General features: G+C 41.6%; 2 protein-coding genes across 4 annotated transcripts in view; one reads left to right on the top strand and one right to left on the bottom strand.

The window, feature by feature from the left end:
• The first annotated feature begins 1,453 nt into the window (after nt 1–1,453).
• Nucleotides 1,454–23,655, top strand: part of KCNG2 (potassium voltage-gated channel modifier subfamily G member 2) — a 58,604-nt gene continuing 36,402 nt past the window's right edge. Inside the window, exon 1 of one of the 3 annotated variants that reach the window (XM_030508826.1) lies at nt 1,454–1,603. The gene's annotated coding sequence lies outside the window, so the exon portion shown is untranslated. Of the gene's footprint in view, nt 1,604–2,013; nt 2,091–2,439; nt 2,497–23,655 lie in introns of those variants that run through there. The other 2 variants (XM_030508909.1, XM_030508743.1) reach the window with 2 other exon arrangements.
• Nucleotides 1,753–2,658, bottom strand: LOC115605682 (basic proline-rich protein-like). The gene has a single exon (XM_030480514.1). The coding sequence runs from the start codon at nt 2,656–2,658 to the stop codon at nt 1,753–1,755; it is 906 nt and encodes a 301-aa protein (XP_030336374.1).

Raw genomic sequence — 23,655 nt, forward strand, 5'->3', positions numbered from 1 at the left:
AAAATAGGTATACCTTGGTGCATTTTAAGTCAAAACATTTTGATAAAATGCAAGCTGTACACAGGTGAAGCTAAATGGATAAACAGAATAGGCACAGAAAAGTAAATGCATGAAAATCTCATGCCAATGGAAACACATCCTAGGCTGTCAAGCAGCAAACAAATTAAAATATTGCTGTATGAGAAAGGCAAATGGTTTCAAACAGTTCTTTAGTATTGGTAAAAACAAGCTCAGATATTGCGATGACTGTCTCACTTCAAGACTTCAGTGGGAGAATTGAGGGGAGTGTGAATCATGCTTGGAGAGCATGCAAGAAGCAGTGCCAAGATGGAGCTGAGAAGGACATAAGCAAGGTTGAATGGGTGGTCCTGTTTGTTTGTCTTTTCATAATGCAAGAACAACAAAGTACAAAATTAAATTAGAAGGTGACATATTTAAATAGACAATTACTTCTTCAATGTTACCTTGAAAATCAAATAGTCCAAGAGCAAAAACTTGATAGATGTTGTAGCAAATGTAAGCACTAATCAGTAAAAGCGTATGTACGAAGAGAACTTTCCTAACATCTACAGATAGTATCAACAAAACTACATGCTCCTTTCTCTGAGACACGCAGAGTTGGCTCCTTGCAGAGACGGGCGGCTGTCTGGGATTGGCAGCTTTTATCAAATCTGATGTGACGCATTCTTGCAGCTGATCCACTAACTGAGAAAAGACACTAATACATACATAATCTAAGAAACAACAATCAAGACAGATGCCAGAACCAGCCAGAAGTTTCCCCAAAGGGAAGGTGGGGGGGATGATATTAACTGGCATGAATGCCAGAAAACACAGTAAATAAATTAAAAGATGTAAATACTGGCAAAAACCTGGACCCAGACTAGCCACAGAGACATTTTGAAGAAACTGGCAAGAGATACAGGAGGCATCTCAGGAAATGTATTTCAATCCCTGTAAGTAAGTTGCAACTTGGTGTAGCACAGAGCGGGGTGGTGGTGGTGTGTACAAAGCCATCACCATTATTAAACCTACAAAAGTTAGAACTGTGATGTTTCCTGTTTGCACGGTGCAGCGGCATCCTGCGGCGCTGTACGTGCGGGCAGACCCTGAACACACGCTATTATCAAAAGGCTTTTACATTTTCCCAAGCGCCTGCTTGCAGACGGGAGACATCGGACAGGGAAATGGCTGTGCCTGAACGTCTGTGAACGTCGCTCCCCACTTTGCCTCCCGAGGGGTCCTGGCTGTGTGTGTGCCCCAGCACACGCAAACCCCACTAGTGCCCGGACCGGGGTCCGTGCACAATCCCCATCTCACTAAGGCGGTCGGGGCTGCTGGGCGATCCTTCCCAACGCGCCTCCCCCCCGGGCTCCCGAGAAGCGGTCAGGAAGCAGCTGCAGCGGAGTTAGGCAGAAACTCGGCAAAACAGCTCTCCTCGGTTCCACAAGCACCGGGGGCTCGCTGACAGCACTCACCTGCCGGAGTCAGGCTGCGTCTGCTGCACCGAGCCTACGAGAGCAGTGCGGAGTAAACTTACCTGACACCAGCAGCGCGACTGGGACAAGTCCATCGACAGGGAAGGCGCATTCGCTGTTTGAAAGTGTGTTTAAATTAAGGCTCGGGCTTAGGTTTTGGGCAACTCAACGCCAGCTGCTTGCGGGTGGGAACTTACTGGCGCTGGGTCGCCAGTTTGCACGTTGCCCCGAGGAGGAGGAGAGATTAAATATCTTAAAAACCATATTAACGCCGTTACCTCCTAGCCGCTTTGCAGCCGGGCACAACCCGACGAGGACGATGCCCCGCGGGGCGGATGGGGGTCAGCGCTGCGCCCGCCGCTCTCCTAGCCCGGCGGCGGCGGGGCGGGAGCTCGCCCTGGGGATGGGGGGGTGCCCCCGGCGGCAGGCGGCGCTCCGCGGCCGGCACTGGGTGCTGCTGCTGCTGCGGCGGCGGCGGCGGGGCCGCGGCGATCTGCAGCGACCCCGGTGGGGCTGGGGAGCCGGGAGCGGGGCGCAGCGCCGCGATGAATCGGAGAGCAGCCGGCGCCTTCCCCGGTCCTCCGTCCCGGCGGGGAGGAGGCAGTGCCTGAGGTGAGAGGGGGCTGCGGGGTGGGTCGGGGTCACCCGGTGGCGAGGGGCTATGTCTGTCCCTGTGCCGCCCGCCCGGTTCTGTGCGACGCCAACTTTGCCGTTCGCAGGCAACAACGGGCGCGAACTTACCGGGTCCCCGCCCCGAGCCGTGCACGGAGCGAGGGGCGCAGCAAGCGCCGGGGCGAAGCGCGGCCGCCCCGCCCCGTCCCTCCCGGTCCCTCCCGCTGGGGCGCGGCGCGGCGGGACCCCGCTCCCCGTCTCTCCCCGGGCCCGCCGGCGCAGCCCGCGGGCGGGCGTTAGCCTTGGGCAGCGTGGTGGCCGCTACCGAGGCTCCGGGCCAGCCCTGCCCGGGCACTGCGGCTGGCGGCCCGTCCTCCCGCACCCACCCCGGGAACGGCGGCCGAAGGTAACGGGTCTGGCGGCGGTAGCGGGGGGCCGGTGACGCTCGGGGCTGTGACAGGGCACAGCGTCTGCTTGTGCCTGAACTGCCTGAGAATACTTTTCTGTTTGCTTGCTGGCTTGGGTTTTTGGGGTGGCGTTTCATTTTAGTTACAGAAACGGGGTTCATTGAGCTGTCAGTGAAATGGCGATGGTGTGCCCTGGCACGTAATTGCACAGGAGCCCCAAATCCTGTAGTTTTTGCTTAGGCAGAGCTCCCGCTGGGTTCCCGGGTCTTTCTCGAGGTTTACACAAAATTAAGTCTTCAGTTAGGTTGCAACATCTGTGAAATAGTATGTGTAGCTAACGTGATTATGAATTTCGGTTTGAATCCTAAGCAAAATTTGTTCTGAATATGCATGTCAGTCATAGTTAATGTTTGCTAAATGTGTTACTAAAAATTTGAATATATATTCTCAGTAAGATCAGGCCACAAATTGTGAAGGAATATCGAGGGTCTGTCTCGATTAGGAACTACACCATACAGTTTTTAACATACCGGCTTCAGCACTGACCCTGAAAACGGGTTAAGATTTGTCCAAGGAAGAAGGTTCTTGTCTGTAGGACCCTTGACGACCCACTTCCAGTGGAGTCTTTCTGAGAGGCGAGCTCTCCTTTCTCTGCCGTGCTTGTGCTGGAGTTACTTTTGCAAGAACTTCTTACCGCATATTTCTCCCGGGGGAAGATTGGCTTGGTCTGTAAAAAGTGGCAAACCTCCACCTGACTGCTCATTTTTAGTTCAGCCTCCAGTACCAAAGCTATTTGAGAATGAAAGGTGTCTTTCTGAGTCTACTTATTTCCTCCCCTCCCCAGCTATTTCTGTGGTTCTTAAATGACTTGAAGATGACCTTGAGAGATAGAAGTCAGCTTTGCTCAGAGGACTTCAAGCCTCTTTTATTTGCTCTTCTTAAGGCTTCCCTAAAACAAACAAGGAGAGCATTTGGAGGGAAACTTGTGACCCATCACTTTCCTTACCTTGACTAAAAGCTGATAGATGTTCCCACTTGTTTTGGAAAGGTTTCTAGCCAAGCACGAAAGATCAGATTTGACACTGCTAAAGTAAAACATGAGGTAAGGCAAAGGAGGGCAGTCCTTTTTCATACATCGCTCTTCATGTGGAGAAACTGGGTTAAAAACTATGTGAACTTTCTTTTTTTTACCCCATGACACTTTTATTTTGGTGGGTTAATCGTTGTATCAGTTTCTGCGAAAACTCAAGACTTTTGCCTTTTGAAAAATATTAGCAATATCACTAGATATTTTCAGGCTGCACTCACTAGGAGATTAACAGCACTTGGCCTTGCGCCTCTGGTCTTGTGCCTAATAATACATTGTGGGAGCACTGCATTAACTGTCAATAAATGTCTGTCATCTCTTTGGGCTTAATTACGGAATGGTTTTAAAACAGCACGCAAAGGACAGTTTCAGCTCATCTTTTAAATGTCATACAGCCCTGTGTGTGAAGAACTCTCATAGTGCCTGGATCTATCGGCAGTGGCCCCGTTAATAAAGCCCTGCTTTGTTTATGTGGCTTTGGTTTTGAAGCCCTAAAATTTTGGGGCTCATTTTTTATTTCCCTTTAGCTTCTCCATGTTGATAAAACAGATGAGAGAAGAGTTGCATTTCTTTGCTGAACAGGATGCTTAGGCAGTATTGTGATGGTCTTCGGATGCTCCTCATCTTTCTTTGTTGTTGCGTTTGAGTCTGGGAGAAGTACTTTTAAATGCCTGACTATGATTTCAGGACAGCCTAAGAAATTGCTCACAGGCAGTCGGATTGTGCCTTGCACTGAACCCAGTGCTTTCTGCAGTCAGACAGGATCAGTAATCGAGCTGGTGTTGGATGGATTGTGATACATCATGAAAATATTCGTATTTCTGTAGCACAAGACCTGTGTAATTGGAGAGCCTAGAGCCAGAAAAGCTGGTCAGAATGGACAGTGCTGTAGCTAACCTGTGCTAACCTTGTGCATTGTTGGTGCCGAGTAAGAGTACCCAGATGGTGAATTATTCCAGATATTGTCTTTTGAATGCTCAGCGTAGCTTTTAGCTTGTGAACTTGCATGTAGACAGCTATTTGATTGCTTGGAAACCTTTTGAGCAATTGCTGGAAAAAACAATCTGGATGTTACATCACTGCGTCCTCAGATTGTTTGCAAGGAAGAGAGGCAGCATTTTAAGACTGGGCTGATGATAAAAGCAAATGTTCGATTTGAACAGTAATAAGGGAAGAAACAGAAAACTGGAGTTCTTAAACATTTTCTAAAGGTGTAAGTGATTGAGGAGCCTTTCTCCTGTTTTAAAAATGACATAGGCAGCCAAAGGACAGAGTGCTAAATTTGTGATACCGATGGGTCTCACAGGTGGCTCGGAAACCTTGTCAGATATGTGTGGTAAGGATTGAGGTTGTTTCTTTTCAATTTTTCTATAGCTCTACTGAAAAATGAAGAAGCCGTATCAGCTCTGGCCACGTACCTCTTTAAATATTCAGTGTGCCTTGCATTGAGTAGCTTATTTGCTTAATTAAGACATCAGTTTTGAGTTATGTGACTTGCATGTTTCCCTACTTAGATTAATGTCTTCATCAGATTGATAATTACACCTTTTATAATCAATGGACCTTAATGCTTTGTTTGCATCAGACCCTTTTAAGTATCTATTAATTAAACCTGACAACTTGGAGTTACTTTGTACTGCTTTCCCAGTGTAGTCTTATTCTGTATCACAGCTGAACCTACATCTCATTTCAGGAGGCAGTTTAACCATAAAGGGAAGTCATACCCCATCGCTTCTGTTTTCTTGAGTAGTGTCTTGCTTGTGGAAGACCTTTTCCTTCCTCCTTGCTTTTTTCTTTTTCAGTGGATCTCAGATACCAGGACAAATTAAGATTCTGTGCAGTGTGGTTAAATGGTGAGCAGAATTAAAAAAATACCATTTTTGAAGACTCTGTGCTGGTCATATTGGCTGATGCAAGACAAGTGGCTTTCCCCTGACTTCCCAACAGAATAGGCAGACGCTTCCCATGTTACTCAACATGAGAGAGGGGCTAGAGTCTCTCTGCCCTTACCAACTCAAAAATCATCTGTGATTTCTTAACAAAAGCTGATGTGCTCTAGGTTGTGTACTTTACATTTTAAACCCTTCAGTGCTTTCTGGAGAATTATTCTTATTAAATATTTCCACTCTCTTTATGGTTTGGGTTTTTTTTTTCCCTGGAAAAAGATGAGAAGTATACAGTCTCCCAGCTTCTTAGCTGGAACTGGCATCTCTGATAATCATTCAGGCTGTACCAGCATATTTGCTGTCTCACAACCATTTGGTGATAAAATCTAAAATTTTAAAGCAAATCAGAGGTTTGTGGTATTTTTTTTTTCTTTCCAAATGGCAGGAAACTGAAGGAACAGTTTAAATTACTGTAATTGAATCAAGTCACTTTAATGTGTTCCTACTCCTGAGTAGAAAAGGTCTCAAATGATCTCTTTCTCATTGTCTTTCAGGATTCTAAATAACTTATATTAAAAATAAAGATAATTAAGACTGTTAACTGTGATGCCAGCTATTGGTAAAAGTAAATGTAAAGCCACTATGTTTGCAGGATATCTACACAGGTAATGGTTCTCCATGCTCTGTGCTACTTGGTTAACTAGCATCTTTCGTTTTATGAGCTCTCTTGGTAGCATTCTTGAAGTTTGTTGAAAACAAGGAATCCAACTAAAGCATGTTAAATTAGAGTTCTGCACAACTGGCAGGAGGCAAATCAATATTAGACAAATGGGAAGGAACATGAGCATTTAAAAGGAAAAATGTTGTACTCAAGATTCTAGGAATATTAAAGCAACCAAGATGAAACAACAATAAAGCATTAAAAACGTATCCTTTCAGTGTTGTTCCAAAAGGTGAAGAATTGCATGTGCTGGTGATTTTGGAGATTATTCTTGTCTTCTCTTTCAGAGCTTTGTGTTTCTTGAAGAAACAAATAGTGTTTAGACTGAACACAAGAAGCACTTTATAAATATTAGTGGTATGGGGTTTTTTGACAATTGAGTTAGAACTGTTTGTCTCAGCCTTCTATAAATGGCTCCATTAGCAAAATAAATAGGCTGATATCAACTGAGCAGGGAATAATGGGTAAGATACAGAATTTTCTGTGTGCAGGGTTGTCTTGTGCCAGAATGCCCACTGCTCACCCTTGAGTGAATAGGAGCTCCGTGGGAACAGCTGTGGGAGTGTTGGTAATATTCTTTTCCGTCTGAACTCCATCACTCCCCAGGTGGGAAGGGGTGCTGACACATGACAGAATCATAGAATCATTTAGCTTGGAAAAGACTCTTAAGATCATTGAGTCCATCTGTTAACCTAATACTACCAAGTCCACCACTAAGTTAGCTTTGCTTGGTATACATGGGATTTGAAAAAAATCCCAGGTATTCCCCTGGGAACTTTAGAAAGGAATGATAAACCTGTTTGTTTTCTGAGAAGAGCCATTCTGCATATGTGTCGCTCTTGCCATCCTGTGAATTTATTTATTTTTTCAAATGTTTCTAGTCAGACACATTGGAATGAGCTGAAAACGAGGTTTCTCAGATGTACTCTAAAGCAGGCATTGTATGTTGGCTGTGAAGCGAATTCCTCACACAAGTTGTTATTTTATGCATATTTACCCCACTGTCTGAATTACAAGGTATTTGTAATTTTAAAATGTTCAAGGAGAGACTTGACAGATGAAGGAAAAAGGAGAAGACAGCCAGATTTAGGATAAACCATCCTCCAGGGATTTGGCACTGCTGTGAGAATAATTTTTCATGCCAAGCCTTGTACCCCTGAAAAATATACCTTCGAGACTTCTTCAAGTCTAGGTCATTTCTGACACTTTGGGATTTTACCTATCCAGGGTGTTGAGTGGAACTGGATTCTGAATGAGAAGCTCATTTTCATCTACTTTTTAATTTCTCCAGTTAGAATTGGACTTAAGCTATTGATTTTAAATCTTTGTCACATCCAACCAGCTTTGAGAGTTATTTTATTACTGTATTTTTTACAGTGTCCTTAGAGATTTAAGAAGAACACTACTGTATGAAAACTGATATTTTAAAGCATGTTCTGAGTGTAATACTAATAACCAGATACCAGGTGGAGTTCAGCAGCAACAGCAGCAGGAAAGGAATTTGTCTGGGTCCTACTGCAACCTGTTTTCAAGCAGGTGATTTTGCTTCTTGCAAAAAAAAAAAAAAATACCCAGGCTTATTTAGAGAAGGATATTTTGGTGTTAAGGGTTTGAGAAAAAAATTGAAAATCTATTCACAAGCTTCACCAAACAAATTTCACATTTAGTGGAACATCTCTGTTATACCAAGAGTTTTAGTTTATGGGTATCTGATCATAACCAGATATAACTGTCCGAGTTTTTGTTTTTGACTTGGGGGTGGAAAAACTGATGAAGTCTGGGAGAGGAAACATAACTTTCCTTTTCCTGTCATCATCCTCCCACCCACAGCCCCCCAGGTATGATTTTGTCAAGCTTGTGTGAGTCTATTGGTTTGTGTGGCACTTGCATTTACCTTATGTAGAACAGTAGGAGAAAGAAATACATGGTATTTGAACTGTATCTGTTGTCTTTTCAAATTCAGTTGTATTTTGACATTTCATTCAGCTAGCCAGTTTTTTAATGAAGACTACATGTGGGGTTATTTACAGCTGTGATACAGATGGATGTTTGGAATAGCATTGTCCTGCACTGAAAGATTTGAGTTGGTGCTGGACTTCATATAATGCAGCTGTTGCAATGTACGCATTTTTAGGGATGTGTACTTTGTGATAGGTACGTTATCACTGAATTTTTTATTATTCAACACTGGTGCTGCTTTCTTGTAAAGAGTAACCAATGTTTATGCTGCAACTTTTCCTTGTATGATTAATTGTAGGGTGGTTGAATTAACGCCAGAGAGTCCAAATGGCACAACAGAAGACTAAAATACTGCTTGGTTACTCATTCAGCTGAAAGCATGTATCCTTTAGGGCAGATCTACTTCCTATAGTGACTTTGAAGGTTTAAAAATTTGCATCACCTCACAATCTCTCCCTTTCACCTCCTCCCCCGAGTCCTTCCCTTCCCATGGAACTCATTAGTACATGGATCATGAGCCCTGGTTTCCATGCCTTATACTGCTGCTGGTTCAGGTGAGTTTGGGATTACTGGGCTGTTACTAGCTTGAGATGGAATGATTTCGTTCACAGCTAAACTCAAAATTTGGTTACAGCTGAAATAACACTGAATTGGCTGAGCAACAATATAAGAATACCATATTCAGCATCAACAGCAATGGGAATGTGCTGATTTAACCACACAAGTGATGTAGATTAATGAAGGAAGCAATACGATTCCCATTAGTGAGTTGAGGTCATGGGTGGTGTGAAGCAATGTCAGCCAGGAGACCAGCTCACTGCCTGAAATTGGTTAGCACACTGATGGACAGATTTTTCAGTGTGTAGAAAAATGTTCTTGGGGGCTTTTTTATATTTTTAAAAAGAGGAGTATCCTGCTTTGGAAATGAGATGGAAACAATTGGTAGAGAAAGTGCATTGTCAACACTGTCATTGAGCGGTCAAAATAATACGATAAAGGATAGACTGAGCTTGAGGGAAGACGAGGGGTTTTTGAATTCTTTAGAGTGAAGTGCAAGAATCCTAAACGCTCCATGCTGAACAGATTGTGATGGACAGCAGGGGAAACCGTTGTCTTCCTTCAGATTATCAGTGCAGTTTGTTCAACTGGTAAAGCCAGGAAGCCAGAGCCTCCATCGAGACTCTGCAATCACAATATAAATTCATTCAACAAAACTCTGAGTGAAAACCAAGTCTCTTTAGTTTAGAGCTTTTCAGATATTATTCCAAGGCTAAAGCCTGTATGGATTAGGATTTTACTTTATTCTGACCTGCCAAAATGAAATTTTACTTGGTTCTCAAGAATGAATTCTTTTCCTCACAAACTGCCTTTGATAATGTTATTGAGTTAAGGGGGTTAACTCAATACATTGAGTTAATACATTAATACATTAATGTATTAATACATTAATACATTAATACATTAATACATTAATAACATTAACCCCCTTAACCCTTAAGGGGGTAAGAGTTTAATTAGTTTAAAAAGCAGATGTTTCCCAGGATGTAGAGCATATCCTCAGAAATTTTAATTACTAATTCTGACTTAAGAAATGATTGCTGTTTGGAGATCACTATAATGTGCTTCTAGTTAATGAAGATTATGATAGACCATCAAGATTGATACCGTCTTTTCTTATTTCATGCTTCCTTTCCCCTTTAAATTTTTTTCTTGTGGTGAATTTGCAGTTATTTTTTGATGGCAGGGACTTGCTATGTGTCTCTGTGGACAGACTAGTACCACTTTGTATCATTACTGGACCTTTTGGCATCTTTCCAGGCTGCAAGACATTGTTGTTCAGCTGAGCAGTTAAATTTTATAATAACGCACGCTGACCTAGTTCTGAGCTTACCCACATGCTCAGGATAATGACTGGTCTTACTTGCCAGACCTAAGCAGTCAGTGAAGCTGCAAGAGGCTTGTTTGTGGTTTCTATTGATGTGTATGGGTATGTTTACTTTGAATGATACCATTTATACGATGTCTTTCAATATCTAGAAGCACACAGTAAAATCTCGACCCTCTATGTTTAGTCATGGAGACAGTTCATATGGCATTGTTCACAGTAGTATATTAAGTCTTAGTTTCCAGCTAAGTCTTATGTGTCTTTTCCAGCTTGTCATTCAGCTGAGTTTGTGTTTGCTGATTAAGGGGAAGTCATGGTACCACCTCAGAGCCTTAGGGACTCTTCAGCCTACAAGGCAGGAACAGCTCCAGTCATACCAGTTCTAGTCCAGATACAGTCAATTTGCTATACAAGTTCCGTACCTAGAATAATTATCTTGCTCTGTTCTTGTCTCTTATGTTTTTCAAGGTCATTTATTCAGGTTTGCCTTTGAGCTGCAGTCCTTAATGTTACTAGATGTCTGTAAAGTCATCAAAGGTGTTTCAGGAAGCACTTTTCTGAATACGACTCTAAAACCTATGAAAACCTTTGAAAATATGTACAAGTTAGAGAAGCTGATCAGGGTTACGTATGAAAGAGATGCATTTTGCTATACATTTTGCTGTACAAAGTCTTTTCATTGCTAGTTGAATTAATCTTGAAGGAAGTATAAGGCTCCGTTTTATACCTACTGATTTAGAAACAAAAGGTTAGGTCCTTTGAGGCTTGGAAATGCACAGTATGCACAACCTTTTCTTTAGCTGCCGAGAGTAGAAGCAGCATATCCTCTGTGCTTTTGAGAGTCCCAGCATTTGATAATTGTAGATTGTGAATATCCCCTTTTGTGTGTATATTCTTCAATGTAAATGTCACTAAAATATTTCTTGGTTTAGTATTAAATGTAGTGTTTCCCTAAAACCCTTATTCTAAGTTCAGCCTCTCCTGGTGGTTCTATGAGGCTTCATGCTGTGAAGGCTTCCTCTGGCTGCAGAAAGACTTGAATTTATTCTGCACACTGCTGTTAGGAGGTCTGCAATGGGAGCAATGACTGGCTAGATGGAAGGGAAATGTTCTTGGCTATGCTGAGGTAAATCAAACGAGCCTGTCCAGATCCACCTTGGTAAAATGAGAGCACATCTCAGTCCTAGATATTTGTTCTTGTCTTTCTTTGTACTTGTACTGTGGTCTGGAGTTAAAACCCTCAGTCATGGACTGGTAATATATTGCCCTTGGGCTAAGCAGGAGTAAAACTTCTGATTTTCTTTCTTTTCTAACTTTAAATAAAAATTTGTGAAAGAGCTTACATTCATTGCCTAATCCTGCCAGACTTTACGATTTATGAGTAATTCTTATTCACACAAACAATCCTACTGAATGTACTGGTGTCCTGAAGCTGATAGGCTCATGTAAGTAAGGGGTTTCAGGAATGGATCCTTACAGGACATTTAAAAACCTTGTATTTATCAAATCTTATACATTCTAATTACTAGCTCACAGTTCGTATGCTTTGTTGTGTTAAGAGTGCCGAATCATTTTTAATAACTGTTGTATTTCTCTGTAAGCTCTGATTGTAACTGTGACAAATACGTGTTCAAATGCTGTACACGTGTATGTGCATGCTTCTCAGAAATACGCTTTTTTGTTTCATATCAAACATGGCTCGATATGCAACAATTTACTACAATTCTAAATGCTGGATTATTCTCCCCCTCCCTCTTTTTTTTTTTTAAGATTGTCTAGAATTAATTTATTCCTCAAATGAAGGGGTCCACTTTTAGCTTAAGCAAGAGAAAATCAGTTCATGATCCAAGACTCATACTTCAATATGTTTTAATGAACTGGATTCATTGAGGTGAAGAAAGTATGAAAAATATTATAGGGGGCACACTGCTGTATGCATGTATCAGTCTGAAAAACCAAAGTCAAATGGGAATTTGTGATGTGTAATGGCAGCAGCCTGATTCTCAAGCAGCTGAAGCCTCTGGAGTCAGCATTTCCCTGGGCTTTTCTCGCCTCCTTCTTGATTGAGAAGATTTTTCAAGCATGATCTAAAGATCAAAGAGAGCTGGTGACATGATTTTCTTCCCCCTGCTTTTTGCTTCCTTGGCATCCTTTGTTCTGATTATTCATGCTTGAATATCCTTGCAAAAAGGACAGTGTCTATTTGTTCTTTTACCCCTGGAAATATGGGTAAATTAACCAATTATAAGCTAAGGGTATTGTTTATCGCAGAAGGCTACCAATAGCACAAGGAATGAGATAAAGAGTAGGCTCAGTGGTGGCACGTGCATTTGGTGAGCTGTGCAGGTTAATACCTGATTAAACTCAGATTGCATCTCCCTGGAAGAAAGAAAGAGGCCAATTACCACTGTCCTGGCCTTCATGGTGTTAGCAGTAGCTTAGGCAGGATAGATTTCATCTTTCTTTCCAGTACTCTTCACCATCATCATTTCAGAGATCTCTGCAGGGTCCTGGCATCATACGCTGCAATCCTTGCCTTGAACTTTGTCACAAGAGCTGTATGAGGCCCATAATGACCTATTTAACAGGATTTGATAGTGCTTTCCTTCTCAATAACCTAGTTGTTGCCTGTGTACCTTTCTTGGCTCAACCAATCTCAACTGCGGCAGAACTGTTGAGGAGACAGAGTACAGATCTCAGAGGAATTCACAGAAATAATTTGCAATCCTGACAGAAAGCTGTACTTTCTTAATTATCTTTTTCCATGAATCTCAAGAACCCACTGGAGTATATCAGTTTATACCATTCTTGGCATTCTCAAAAGTGGACCATTATTAGAAAGAAAAAAGAATATGCAATTGTACCACAGAAAGATCCTACTCTACAATTTTTAAGTTATTCTATGCATCACTGGAGATTTCAGTGCAAAATCATGAAGCAAGAGACACAGCTGCAGTTATATTAAATAGCATAGAAAGGTATAAAAGAAATCAGACCCTTTATTTTCAGAATGTAAATGAAAATGCAGTGTTTGGGTTTAGGAGCAAACTGCTCTGGAGAGCAGAATACATCATGATTGCACATTATGAGGTTCTTTGAACCTTCCAGTGAATTGTGTTGTATTAGCTACTGATTCTTCTGCCCTATTTCCATTTATGAAAGCTAGTAGAGGTGGTCTGACTTTGAGCTATTCATTACTGGAACTTCAGCTGACCATTAAATGTGTTCAAAAAGTCATAATATAAGTGTAATGATCCACTTTCACTGTGGAAGTTAGTGTAAGTTAGTGTAAAATTGCACAGACTGGTATTTTAACCGTAAGTGGTACCAAGTCAAAGTAGAACAGCAGCATTCAGGCTGTTTATCCATACATCTGGCATTATTTTCTGTCCTCTGTTGTCATGAGCATGAGTTTTGTCTCCATTCATTTTGTGCATTCACTTACCCATTCACAGGGTTAGTGGATGTCTCAAGGAACCACCTAAAGTGGCTTCACAGTCATCAGCTGCGTATTCATAGCGCTGTCTCTGAAAAAAGGTACAGGTCCTTACAAGCTAAGCCCAGCAATGCCTGACTTGAGGTTTCTGAATTAACTTCTAAGCCCCAGATTTGGTTTCTGTGCTGCCCACACCAGGCACATGCACTGCAGGCAAGCCCCAGAATGGATCTGTTCTGCAGTGCCCTCCCATCCTGCTCCCTGTTTACTCAGCTTCAGAGCTGGGTAGTGTGACCCAAAGCTTTTCTGCATCCTGAACAGCTGAGTACTAGAAAGAGTAGGAATAGGGAGGAAAATAGGCACCTAGATATCTTTAGTGTAGGTTCAAGATACAGCCAGGCTTTGTACCTGTTTGCAGGAGGCAGAAAATGCTCCAGACTAGACATCGTCATTGTCATTTGGGGGGTTTTTTTCTCCACAGGAGTGTTTCTGAACCACTGCCACATAGCCAAGGCTGAGTGAAAGCTGTGAGCAGGTGCCTCACTGAGTCCCATTAAAATGGAATGGTCTTCAGGGGTAGTTGCCTTCAATCCTTTGAAAGGACAGAGCTGAGCCTGCTGTTTTCTTTGGGAGGTACCCTTGAGCTGGAGCCATGCGACTGGGAGCTGAGTTGCCCTCTAGGGTGAAAACAACTGATTCTGAACATCTCGGGCAGTGCTCTGACTTTAGCTGGGTATTCCCTTCAACACTTGGGGCTAAAGCTGTGCCATTCCCGCCAGAAACTCCTGGGGCTGGACTGAGAAGGCAAAGGCGAGAGGGAGCATGATACTGTGCCCTGTATTGGTGGTGGTATGTAGCTTGCTTCTCGTAGAGTGAGAGTGAGGTTGAAAAATAATGAATGAAGGTGATAATGAAATGGATATCCCTCTGCCACTTCATAATTTCAGCTGAGCCAACTGGTAAGTGTTGGAGTGCCAGGAAACACGTGGGTTTCCAGGGATCCAAGGATGGATTTAAAAACATTTTTCCATTGCTTATTCACCCATGTTACATTTCTGCTACACCAGTGGGTTCTCAACAGCACAGCAATAAGTATGATATTAGTACAGTTATGGTTAGGTTTTTGTAATTATGTAAAAGCAGTTTCATTTATCAGGTTTTATTTCCCACCTGCATTTTTTACTGTGTGTTCTGAGATGCCTTAAAGTGTCTCTGAAACAAACAACGTGGTAGCAGTAGAGGTTGTTAAAACCATAGCCCTAAAGGAAACTACACATTTTTAACAGAAAATGAGACAAAGCATGTTAATGAAGTGTGTGTTTTTGTGTCAGGCTGGGTGCTTTCTTCCTTGCCGTTGCATGCACTGACTCTGATACGGTTCTGCCTGCTGCCAGGGCCTGCCTTTCCCTGGAGGGACAGCCTCTCTGCTGCTTGGGGGAAGAGAGGGAAGAAGTATGAGACCCAATCTCTGAATTCCATCCTTTTTTTAGTTTTCCTGAGTGGAGTGGCAGGCATGGGTGTGTGAGAGAGAGAGGCAAGTCCTTGGGGCTCTGTGGAGGCAAGATGTGTCTGAAGGGGTGCCAAAGTCCCTCTGGGTGGGAGAACAAGGCAGGCAGCCAGGAAGGTGGTGTTAGGAGTATGTTCTGTGACCTGTCATGCAGGAGGTGGCAGGAGGAAGGCTTAGGTGAGGTTGCAAGAGGGAGGTCTTGGCTAGAGCTTCCATTTCAAAGCTTTTTGAGGGCAATAGCTTTATTGCACCCAGGCTAGGAAGGTAGTGGTTGGGTGCTTGCATGGTTAGAGAAGATAGGGACCAAGCTATAAGAGCTTTGAATATTATTGCCCTAGACAGTCCTGACTCCTTATGGGCACTGGTGTTGTAGAGCACTTTGAAGAGTCTGCTTTTATACAGAAGGTACTGCTCAGGCTTAGTGATGCCTAGTGAAGCCGTTTTGTTATAACACGTGTTACAAGGACAGATTTAGGCTGGGCCTGGAAGAGCTTCTCCCACTGCCTCTCTCCCCTGCTCCCTTGATGCAGAGGAAGGGAATCAGAACGATACTGTGGCTTCCCTCCACCTCCTCAACCCCATGTGCTACTCAAAAGGCATCAGAAGCAAAATGACAGCATCACACATGGAGCAAGAGGCTGTCACTCCTCCCCGTCAGCCACTTTGTGTCTGTGACTCAGCCTGCCATGGACTCTCAAAGGAGCCTGTGTCTCCATTGCATCACCTGGTGCAATGTGTGTGGGAAAGATGCATTTGCTCCTTTCAAGGGTGCCTAAAGCGATGAAAACATATTTCAGCACCCCAGGGTGGGGTTAGAAGGCATTAGCCTGCAACTAGATACCAGTTGTAAAGTACACACCATTTTGGGGAAGACTGAGCTGGTGGACTGAAGTACACAGAACTGATTTCCTGCAGAGAGGATGCAGATGAAGGAGGAGTAGACAGCAGCATATGGCAGTTCAGCTCCGAAGAGGCACTGTGCAAAATGGCACCTCCTTATTTAGCGGATCAGCTTCCTCTGTGGGTGCCCTAACTTTATGTTGTAGAAGACCTAATTCTTTCTTTTGATAACTGAATGGATTTGGTCTGGAAATAGAGAATCTCATGGTTCCTCTAACTGAAGTTTTTTCCAAATTGGAAAGACACTATCAATTTAAAGGCAAATAAAATATATTGGAGGAGAAGTTTAGGAGGCAGCGTACCAAGATTTTAGGCCAAACCCCGAGAAAACATTTGGAAAGCATTTCAGAAGTAACAAAATGCAGAAAAAAGAATCTTTGGGGTGTATGTAGGGGGAAGTCCATTAAATTTCATCCACTCCTGAGCTGGACAAAATCAAAGGAAAATCTTTGCTTAACTGTGGACACATCTTGGAAACATCTGCATGCTGATTCTTTGAATAACCTCCTTCCTCCTGCTTTTGAAAGCTCTGCAGGCTCAGAGGGGAAGTGCAGGTAGGAGGAGACTGGGGTTTAGTAGAAAGAGAAGTTGTGTTTAGTCTGGCAAATTGCACATTTTATTATCATTTGAAGCTACACTAAGCTTGATCTCATGCTCTGAGTTGCCTTGAAGAAGTCATGGAGCACTACCATGAGATGGTGAGCAAATGGTAGTGCATCACTGACACAGCTAGAGTGAAGTGTCTGGAGTAGAACCAGAAGGCCAGATACAACAAAAATATCAGGTTTTGTTTTTCTGTATAACTGGCCCTTTTATAGCCCCACATGATTATTTCTCATGTTTATGAAATGAGAAATACTAATTCTCAGGGCAAAAATTAGGTCAGGAGGTGTACAGAGTATTTATTTAAAATTTGACTTTCCAGCATGTTGGTAGTCTGGTATAAAAGTTGCTGGCCTCATCCTCCTGAAGAAAAAAAAAAGAAAATAAATATCAAAATAATCTGTATCCATCTGCCTAATGGAAAGCAGTCAGATGGCGTGATTTCCCTCAAAATAGTTGGAGTATTGTAAAAGTGATGAGAACCAAACCTTAGAAATGTTTGTTTATTCACTGACTGGAAAAGGGAAAGAAATATATATTTTTCTAGGAAAAGAATGCACTTTTGGTTTTATGGTTTGTCTAGCATGCTCTAGTTATACTGCTAGGCATTGAATGGTGAATAGATGAAATAAAACTAGTCAAGGCTAACTAGAGATGTGCTCAAAATTTGTCATTGTCTCTTGTCAGGGTTATAGACTGTCCTTATGTCATCTTGAACCATTATTGAATTTCAGTAGACCAAATTTTGACAGTTTTTAGAAATGCCAGGGGTAATCAAATGAGATAAATCTGTGGAGGGAAAATAAGTTGAGGGAAGATGAAAAGTCCTGACAGTTAACTGAGTAAACTGTAAGCCTAAGGGTTACACATGCCATCTAGCAGTAAGAAAGAAGTCTAATAAACAGAAAGGAAATTTGATACCAGTTTTTTTTCCTAGAAGGTAAATGATTATATGAGAAAGACTGGCAGATAGAAGGTTAACTGTAACTGTTGGAGATACTTACTGGAAGTTTCAAGCAATACAATTTGCAGAATTAAAAAGAGAAGAGAGGATTTAAAATAATATTTATTAGAGCATAAAATAACTCAGAGGAAAAGGTTTTAAGAACAATAGGAATGTGAACCAGTAAAGTAGAATGACTTAAATAAATTGTGAATCCACCAATTTTACAGGTTGGCTTCTTCTGTTTGTAGGAGCTTTCTGACATTCTGAATTTTATAATAGTCTCTGACCAGATTTATTTTCAATTAATCAAGCGTGATTCTTTTCATGCAAATGTATAAAGGGATACCATAACAATAATTTGCAAAATTTAAATTTAGAATGTGTAACTTAATATGCAATATCCTTTAGATTAAATAAACAAATCTTCATCAGGCTTCTGGTTTGTATGTTTTCAGTCATTCAGATGTGAAAAATCTACATTTGAGCATATGCAGCTGTACTCGCAAAGGCATTTGAATAACTGTGCAGTTAATTAGCTGATACAATTCTGTGGGCATATTTTGTACTTACAAATAAGGAGGCGGTGAAAGTGTAACCTTTAATATAATTTATTTTTGTCACTGTTTTGATAATTTAAAAAGCTATTAGTCATTGCTTATGGAAAGTGTCAGGAAAATGTCATTTGTTGCCCATATATTCCCTGTGTGGTAATAGTAACTCACCAGCCCTGTTGTGTTAGAGCTTGCTGCAGGAAGTGAGGATGGAGAGCAGATGACATCAGTGCACAGGGCAGTATGTGAAAAGGCAGTATGAACCTCAGCTTCTGAACGAAGTACCAAATAAATGTTTCTCAGATGAAAAGGTGATTTAGGTATTGTTTCAAAAATCAATTTGAAGGCCTGTGGGGATGAGATCACAATAGCTTTGAAAGTAGGACTTAGGTAAATAAATGACAAATTACTGTTTCTAAAACCCAGCTTCAGTAATCCATATTTGGCCAACTTTTGACTTAGGTTTGATGGGTAGAAATAACTGGGATGAAGTTCTGAGGTGGGTAATAATTGCAGGTCAATATTTTAGAATGTATAACCACATGATAGGTGATTTATAGATGCTTAACTGCCTAAATGTAGTTATGCGTGTCTCTGTGGAAAAGAAAATGAACCTGGTAATAAGGAACTGGAACTGGTGCATAGTGAGCTGATACTGTGAGACATTTATTTGTCTATAAAAAGTATGTTGCTCTAGTGGAGCATAACTTGGAGAGAGAGTAAAGAAACTACTTAAAAGGAGAAGAGATTTGCCAGATTATAAGCAAGAAAAGATATCACAAGCTATTCCTTTGCCTTTTCATTATTAGGAAAGTAGCAGAAAAGAGGCTAATAGATGAAGGTGTTTTATTCATGCTTTAGTAAAAGTGAAGCTCAAGATCTAGTTGAGGGTAGCGAGCCTTAAACACTGGTAGAAGTGTAAGAACGGATGTTCATAAGGGAGGTGCTCAGTAATGACTATGACGCATCCAGGAGGATTTGGAATGAAAATGTCTGTAACATCTATGAAATTCCTCCCCGCTGTCTGACTGGGACAGTTTGTCTGGGGATAGCAGAGCTCTCACTGTTCCTGTCTTTATCATGTGGAAATAAAGTTTAGGAGTGTGAGATGGTGTGGAAATGAGGATACACATTTTCTGTTCTCTCACCTTGTCCCCATCTTGTCCCTACAATTTCAGACTTGGTGTTCTAATTCTTGGTGGTTTCTAATTCTTTGCTTTCTCTTCTTCCTCTCATTTGGTGGAACCACGCAGGATTCAGTAGGTCTGCAGGAACTGAGGAAGTGCTGGTCCTCTGTGTGCAAAATAATGATCAGTCTGAAAATCTTTACAGGTTTATATGCCAAAAGTGAGGATGTTCTATGCTGTTCTGCATCCAGAATTAAAACAAGTCGTATTAATTCACGGGAAGTAGCCTGTCCATGTTGAAAGACTGCACCTACAGTTTGGGCATCTTTATTAGCTATGTATTTACAATATTTTATGACAGCGTAACAAACACACAATATCCAGGCACTCTGGAATAGCTACCAGTTACTGCTTGTACACTGCCTGTACATACATTGTGAAAAGTAGCTTGCTTTACTGTCATGGACTAGTGAATTCAATGACTCTGGTTTTCCTTTCACTGTAAAAAATTCCCATTTGTCTTAAGTCAGTGGGAATGCAGAATATATATAAAACAGAGGCAAGAAGCCAAAAGCACGAGATTCTAGCATATGTATTACCAATGGGGATATCTAGGTGATCAGCTTTACTCGTTTTTTATAGCTGGGCTTTGATTTCATATAATAAGTAGTAGGAGTTCTAGGGTTTGGAGGAAGCTGGTGGTTTTGTGTTGTGATTCCTGACAATGCAGTTTTATTTAAAGTCTATCTGTCCCACTTTACCAGTCCGGAATCACAAGGGCTGTTTACTATTTTTAGACAACAACATTTATCCAGCAGCAGAAGAGGTAACACTGACTGATGTTGTTTGACCCTTTCACTGGCTTCTCTTTTGCCATTTGGCAGTCCTGGGTGTGTGTGTGCCTTAACAGGGACACATGAGTATTCTGAAAGGAAAACCTCAGCCCTTTTGTTACATGAGGAGCATCAGTTTTTCCATAATGCCATTGTGTGACCAAGGTATCTCCCTTCCAAAAATAAGGAATAATGTGCTCTGTTTTTCAACTTAGACACACATTCATAGTTATGAATATGCACATGCATATTTCCAGCTGGTTCCCATCACATCTGCGTGACCAGGCACCTGATCAAGCTATGGACTTCAAAAAGTTGCACAACAGGCTCGGTACATGCAAAACCAGTATCTGCAGTGATCACACTTAACTTGAGAATTAAGGAGTTATGCTCCATAATACAAACTGGTGAATATGTTCAGCTTGAAGAGGAAGCATCTAGTAATAAATATAGCTGCCTAATGTGAATCTTATGGAAAGCTTCTTCCAGAATAGTGCTTAACTTTAATTACAGAACATTTTAGGTTTACATGCACCACAACATGGTAAGAAAACCATTGATTTTTTTTAACAGCGCTTCTGCTGTTCCAGTATCTTATCTCCATGGAGAGATCAGTTGATACGCAGTGCTGACTTTTGATGTAAGAGTGCCATACTTCAAAAAGTTATGAATATGGAGGATCTTTTTTTGCTGCCAAGAAATTAAAAATAAATCCCCAAAAGCTCTGTGTGCAAAGATTTTTAAAGGACCTAAAGGACCCTACTTACCTAGGACAGATTTGGTTGCCCAAAGATGGGCATCCAGTGCTCTTTTGGATGTACTAGCACATCCTTTTTGGCATCCAGCTGTAACTGTTGTGTCACATCTGCCATCCTCAGATATCTCAGGGTGTCTCGGATTGCACTAGGTGCCTCCATGCCGGCACCAGATTTGAGCTCCTAATTTGCACTGGAACCAGTGAGAGCTGGTAGATGATTTGACCCTTGGTACTTCCTGGCCCTGCACTCCTGAGGGCTGTGCTTGGAGACCCACAACCATTTCATGTCTCTGATCTCATATCTGCCATTTCCCTACTTGTTCAGGGGAATATATATATATATATGTATATGTATATTTATACATATATACACACATGTATATATGTATGGGATATTTATAGAGGGGGAAACACAAATTTTTTTAGGGGAGTGTTTACATATATATAATTAAGCATGGGCTTAGTACCAGCTATGCATTTACTTGGTAATGGTTTTCTTAGCTGATATAGCAGACTAGGGTCCTGATTATGAGAGATGCAGAAAGCTTCTTACAAGCTGTTTGGCACTTGCTAACTTACATGAAAAGTGCAGAGATTCAGCATATGCTTGGGTTAGGCTCTAAAATAATGAAGTATCTGCTTTATAGCATATTCGTCTCTATTCAAAGCCTTTTATCCTTCGCTCCTCTTCCTTCACAGTGTTTCAGGAAATCACATATTTCTTTTTGATTTATTAGTTGTTGTAAACATAAAACCAGCAAGTGATCCTAGTTCATTATTGTATTTTATCTGAAAACAGTACAATTTAAATTTCTTAGCTGACCACAAGAGGTTTAGCTAAGTGCTTTCTCTTTCCCACTCTCTTTCTATAAACCCATCTGTGTTTGCTCGTGTCTCATTTATTTCACACTTTGTTTCCCCTCTAGATCATGAAGCTCTCCTTTACAGCCACAAAAACATCCCTGTAATGACTACAGAGATACAGAAATGTATATTATGAGCTGGACTCACTTTATAGCATTGGTAGGATCTTTCCAGGGGTCCCCTCTGCTTCAGCCCCTCAAAAGCCTGAGGACTGACCTCTCTAGGAGCCAACTTCCATCGCCCCTTAAATTCCTGCTGATTCAGTTGAAGGTAGGGCTTGTGGGGTATGATGATGATACACTTCAGCCCCATTGGGGCTGCAAGTGGGGGGCTGCAAGTTCCTGTCAGGGTATAGAAGTATTCTACATCCAAATACTTATTTCATGTAGTTAGTTGTATGGGATTGAGTTTGGAGAGCAAATTTTCTTTCTGGGAAGGGGACTGAATGAACTGGAGAGCAGCTGCTTGATCAGAGCTTAAGCTAAAATGGTTCTGTGTCGGAGCAAGCTACTGAGCCTGAATGAATTTGATAAAATGAGGTCATTTAAAGTGTAAAATAAATAATACAAAAAGAATTATGCAGAACAAATCAGATTACATGCTTTCCTTTCCAGAGTCCTCATTAAGTTGCTGTTAGCTACTTATTTACTGATCTTTATTCAGATTTTTAGATGCTGATATCCATGTTTACTTTTTATTTGATGAGCAAGTAAATGGAATATGAATTCATATTTTATGAGATGTTATTTATTGAAATTTTTCAGGAGGAGAGAGAATGAAAGGGGTTTTTGTGCATGTTTCTTCAATGGCTCTCTTGTGTTAACAGTAGAGATTGGTTGTTAAGCAAGAAAACAATAATTAAATAAGTTTTGTTTGGAAGTAATGCCCTTGTATAAGTAAAATTGATTTAAAAAAAAAAAGGAGTAAAAAAAAAAAGTAGCTAAATCCAGGGTGTTCCGTTGTATCGAGGTTCTGTTGTGTTGGTACAAATATCACAGAGCTGTTGAGCACATAAGCCTTGGGCTTTAGAAACACTTCTGTTCAGTGCTGTCGCTATGGAGGGAAAGGAAGGAGTCTTTGTAGAGACCAGGCTCCAGATTCTTTAGTGGATAAGACACACCAAATATTTACTGAAGTACAGACTTGAAACTGAGCTGGATTCTAGCTTTTTATTAGTAGTTATGAAACTCCATTATCTTTCTTATTTAGCCAAACATAAAGCTTTTCTTCCCTGACTGTGCTGGTAATGCAGTGCTCCAGCAAACGTGACCTGATGAATTAGACCAGCTTATGCAACTGCAGAGCACCTTCTAGGGAGCCGCCTTTGGCAGTCAGGAAGCGTAGTTTGAAAGAAAAAGAGGTGCAAAATCATTCCTACGCTTGGCAGTCTCCAGCTTATTTGAGAGCCTGTTGGAACTTCTGGCAACACAAGGGAATTAGAACAGCTTTCCATTGCTGAAAGTGAAATAGTCATGCATATCCTCTTAGCTGCATAATGAACTGGCTAGCTACTATGGTGGCCTGTCAGGTAGAGGAGGAATGAAGAAGCAGCAAGCATCCTGGGGCTGCAGAGTGGGAAGTCTTAAGCATCTCCTGAACAATGCCCTTGGGTTAATTGCCTCCTAATTTTCCATTTTTAACTCATGAGCACCACAGACAGTGCAGCTCATGGAGCTGCCTTCACAGAAGGGAAAGGCTGAGTGGCAGTGAACTGAAGTAGCTTGAAATTCCTGGCCATCTTTCCAATGGTAATAAGATTTAAAGTATGACAACATACGGGAAGAAACCAGCAGCCTCGGAGTGTGCCAGAGATACTGGGATCTGGCAGAGTGGTTTATTGTTTGTAGCACTTGCAGAATAATGTATGCGTTATGAGTAACAACATGTCCTTTTGCCGCATGAAAATGACTGCTTAGGCACAAACCGCTGTCAGTGGTAGTGATGCTGTAAAATGAATTCCATAGCTGTATTTTATCCTGATGTTTCTGTGTATCTACTGGTATTGTAAGCAGCACAATGGTGAGCAATCTGGCAGAAGCTGAAAGAGCTCTGAATAGAAGAGAGCTTTCTCATGGAGAGTATGAACTGCTCATTTG

Source organism: Strigops habroptila, chromosome 1 (genome assembly GCF_004027225.2).
Source record: "Strigops habroptila isolate Jane chromosome 1, bStrHab1.2.pri, whole genome shotgun sequence".
NCBI classification, from domain to species: domain Eukaryota; kingdom Metazoa; phylum Chordata; class Aves; order Psittaciformes; family Psittacidae; genus Strigops; species Strigops habroptila.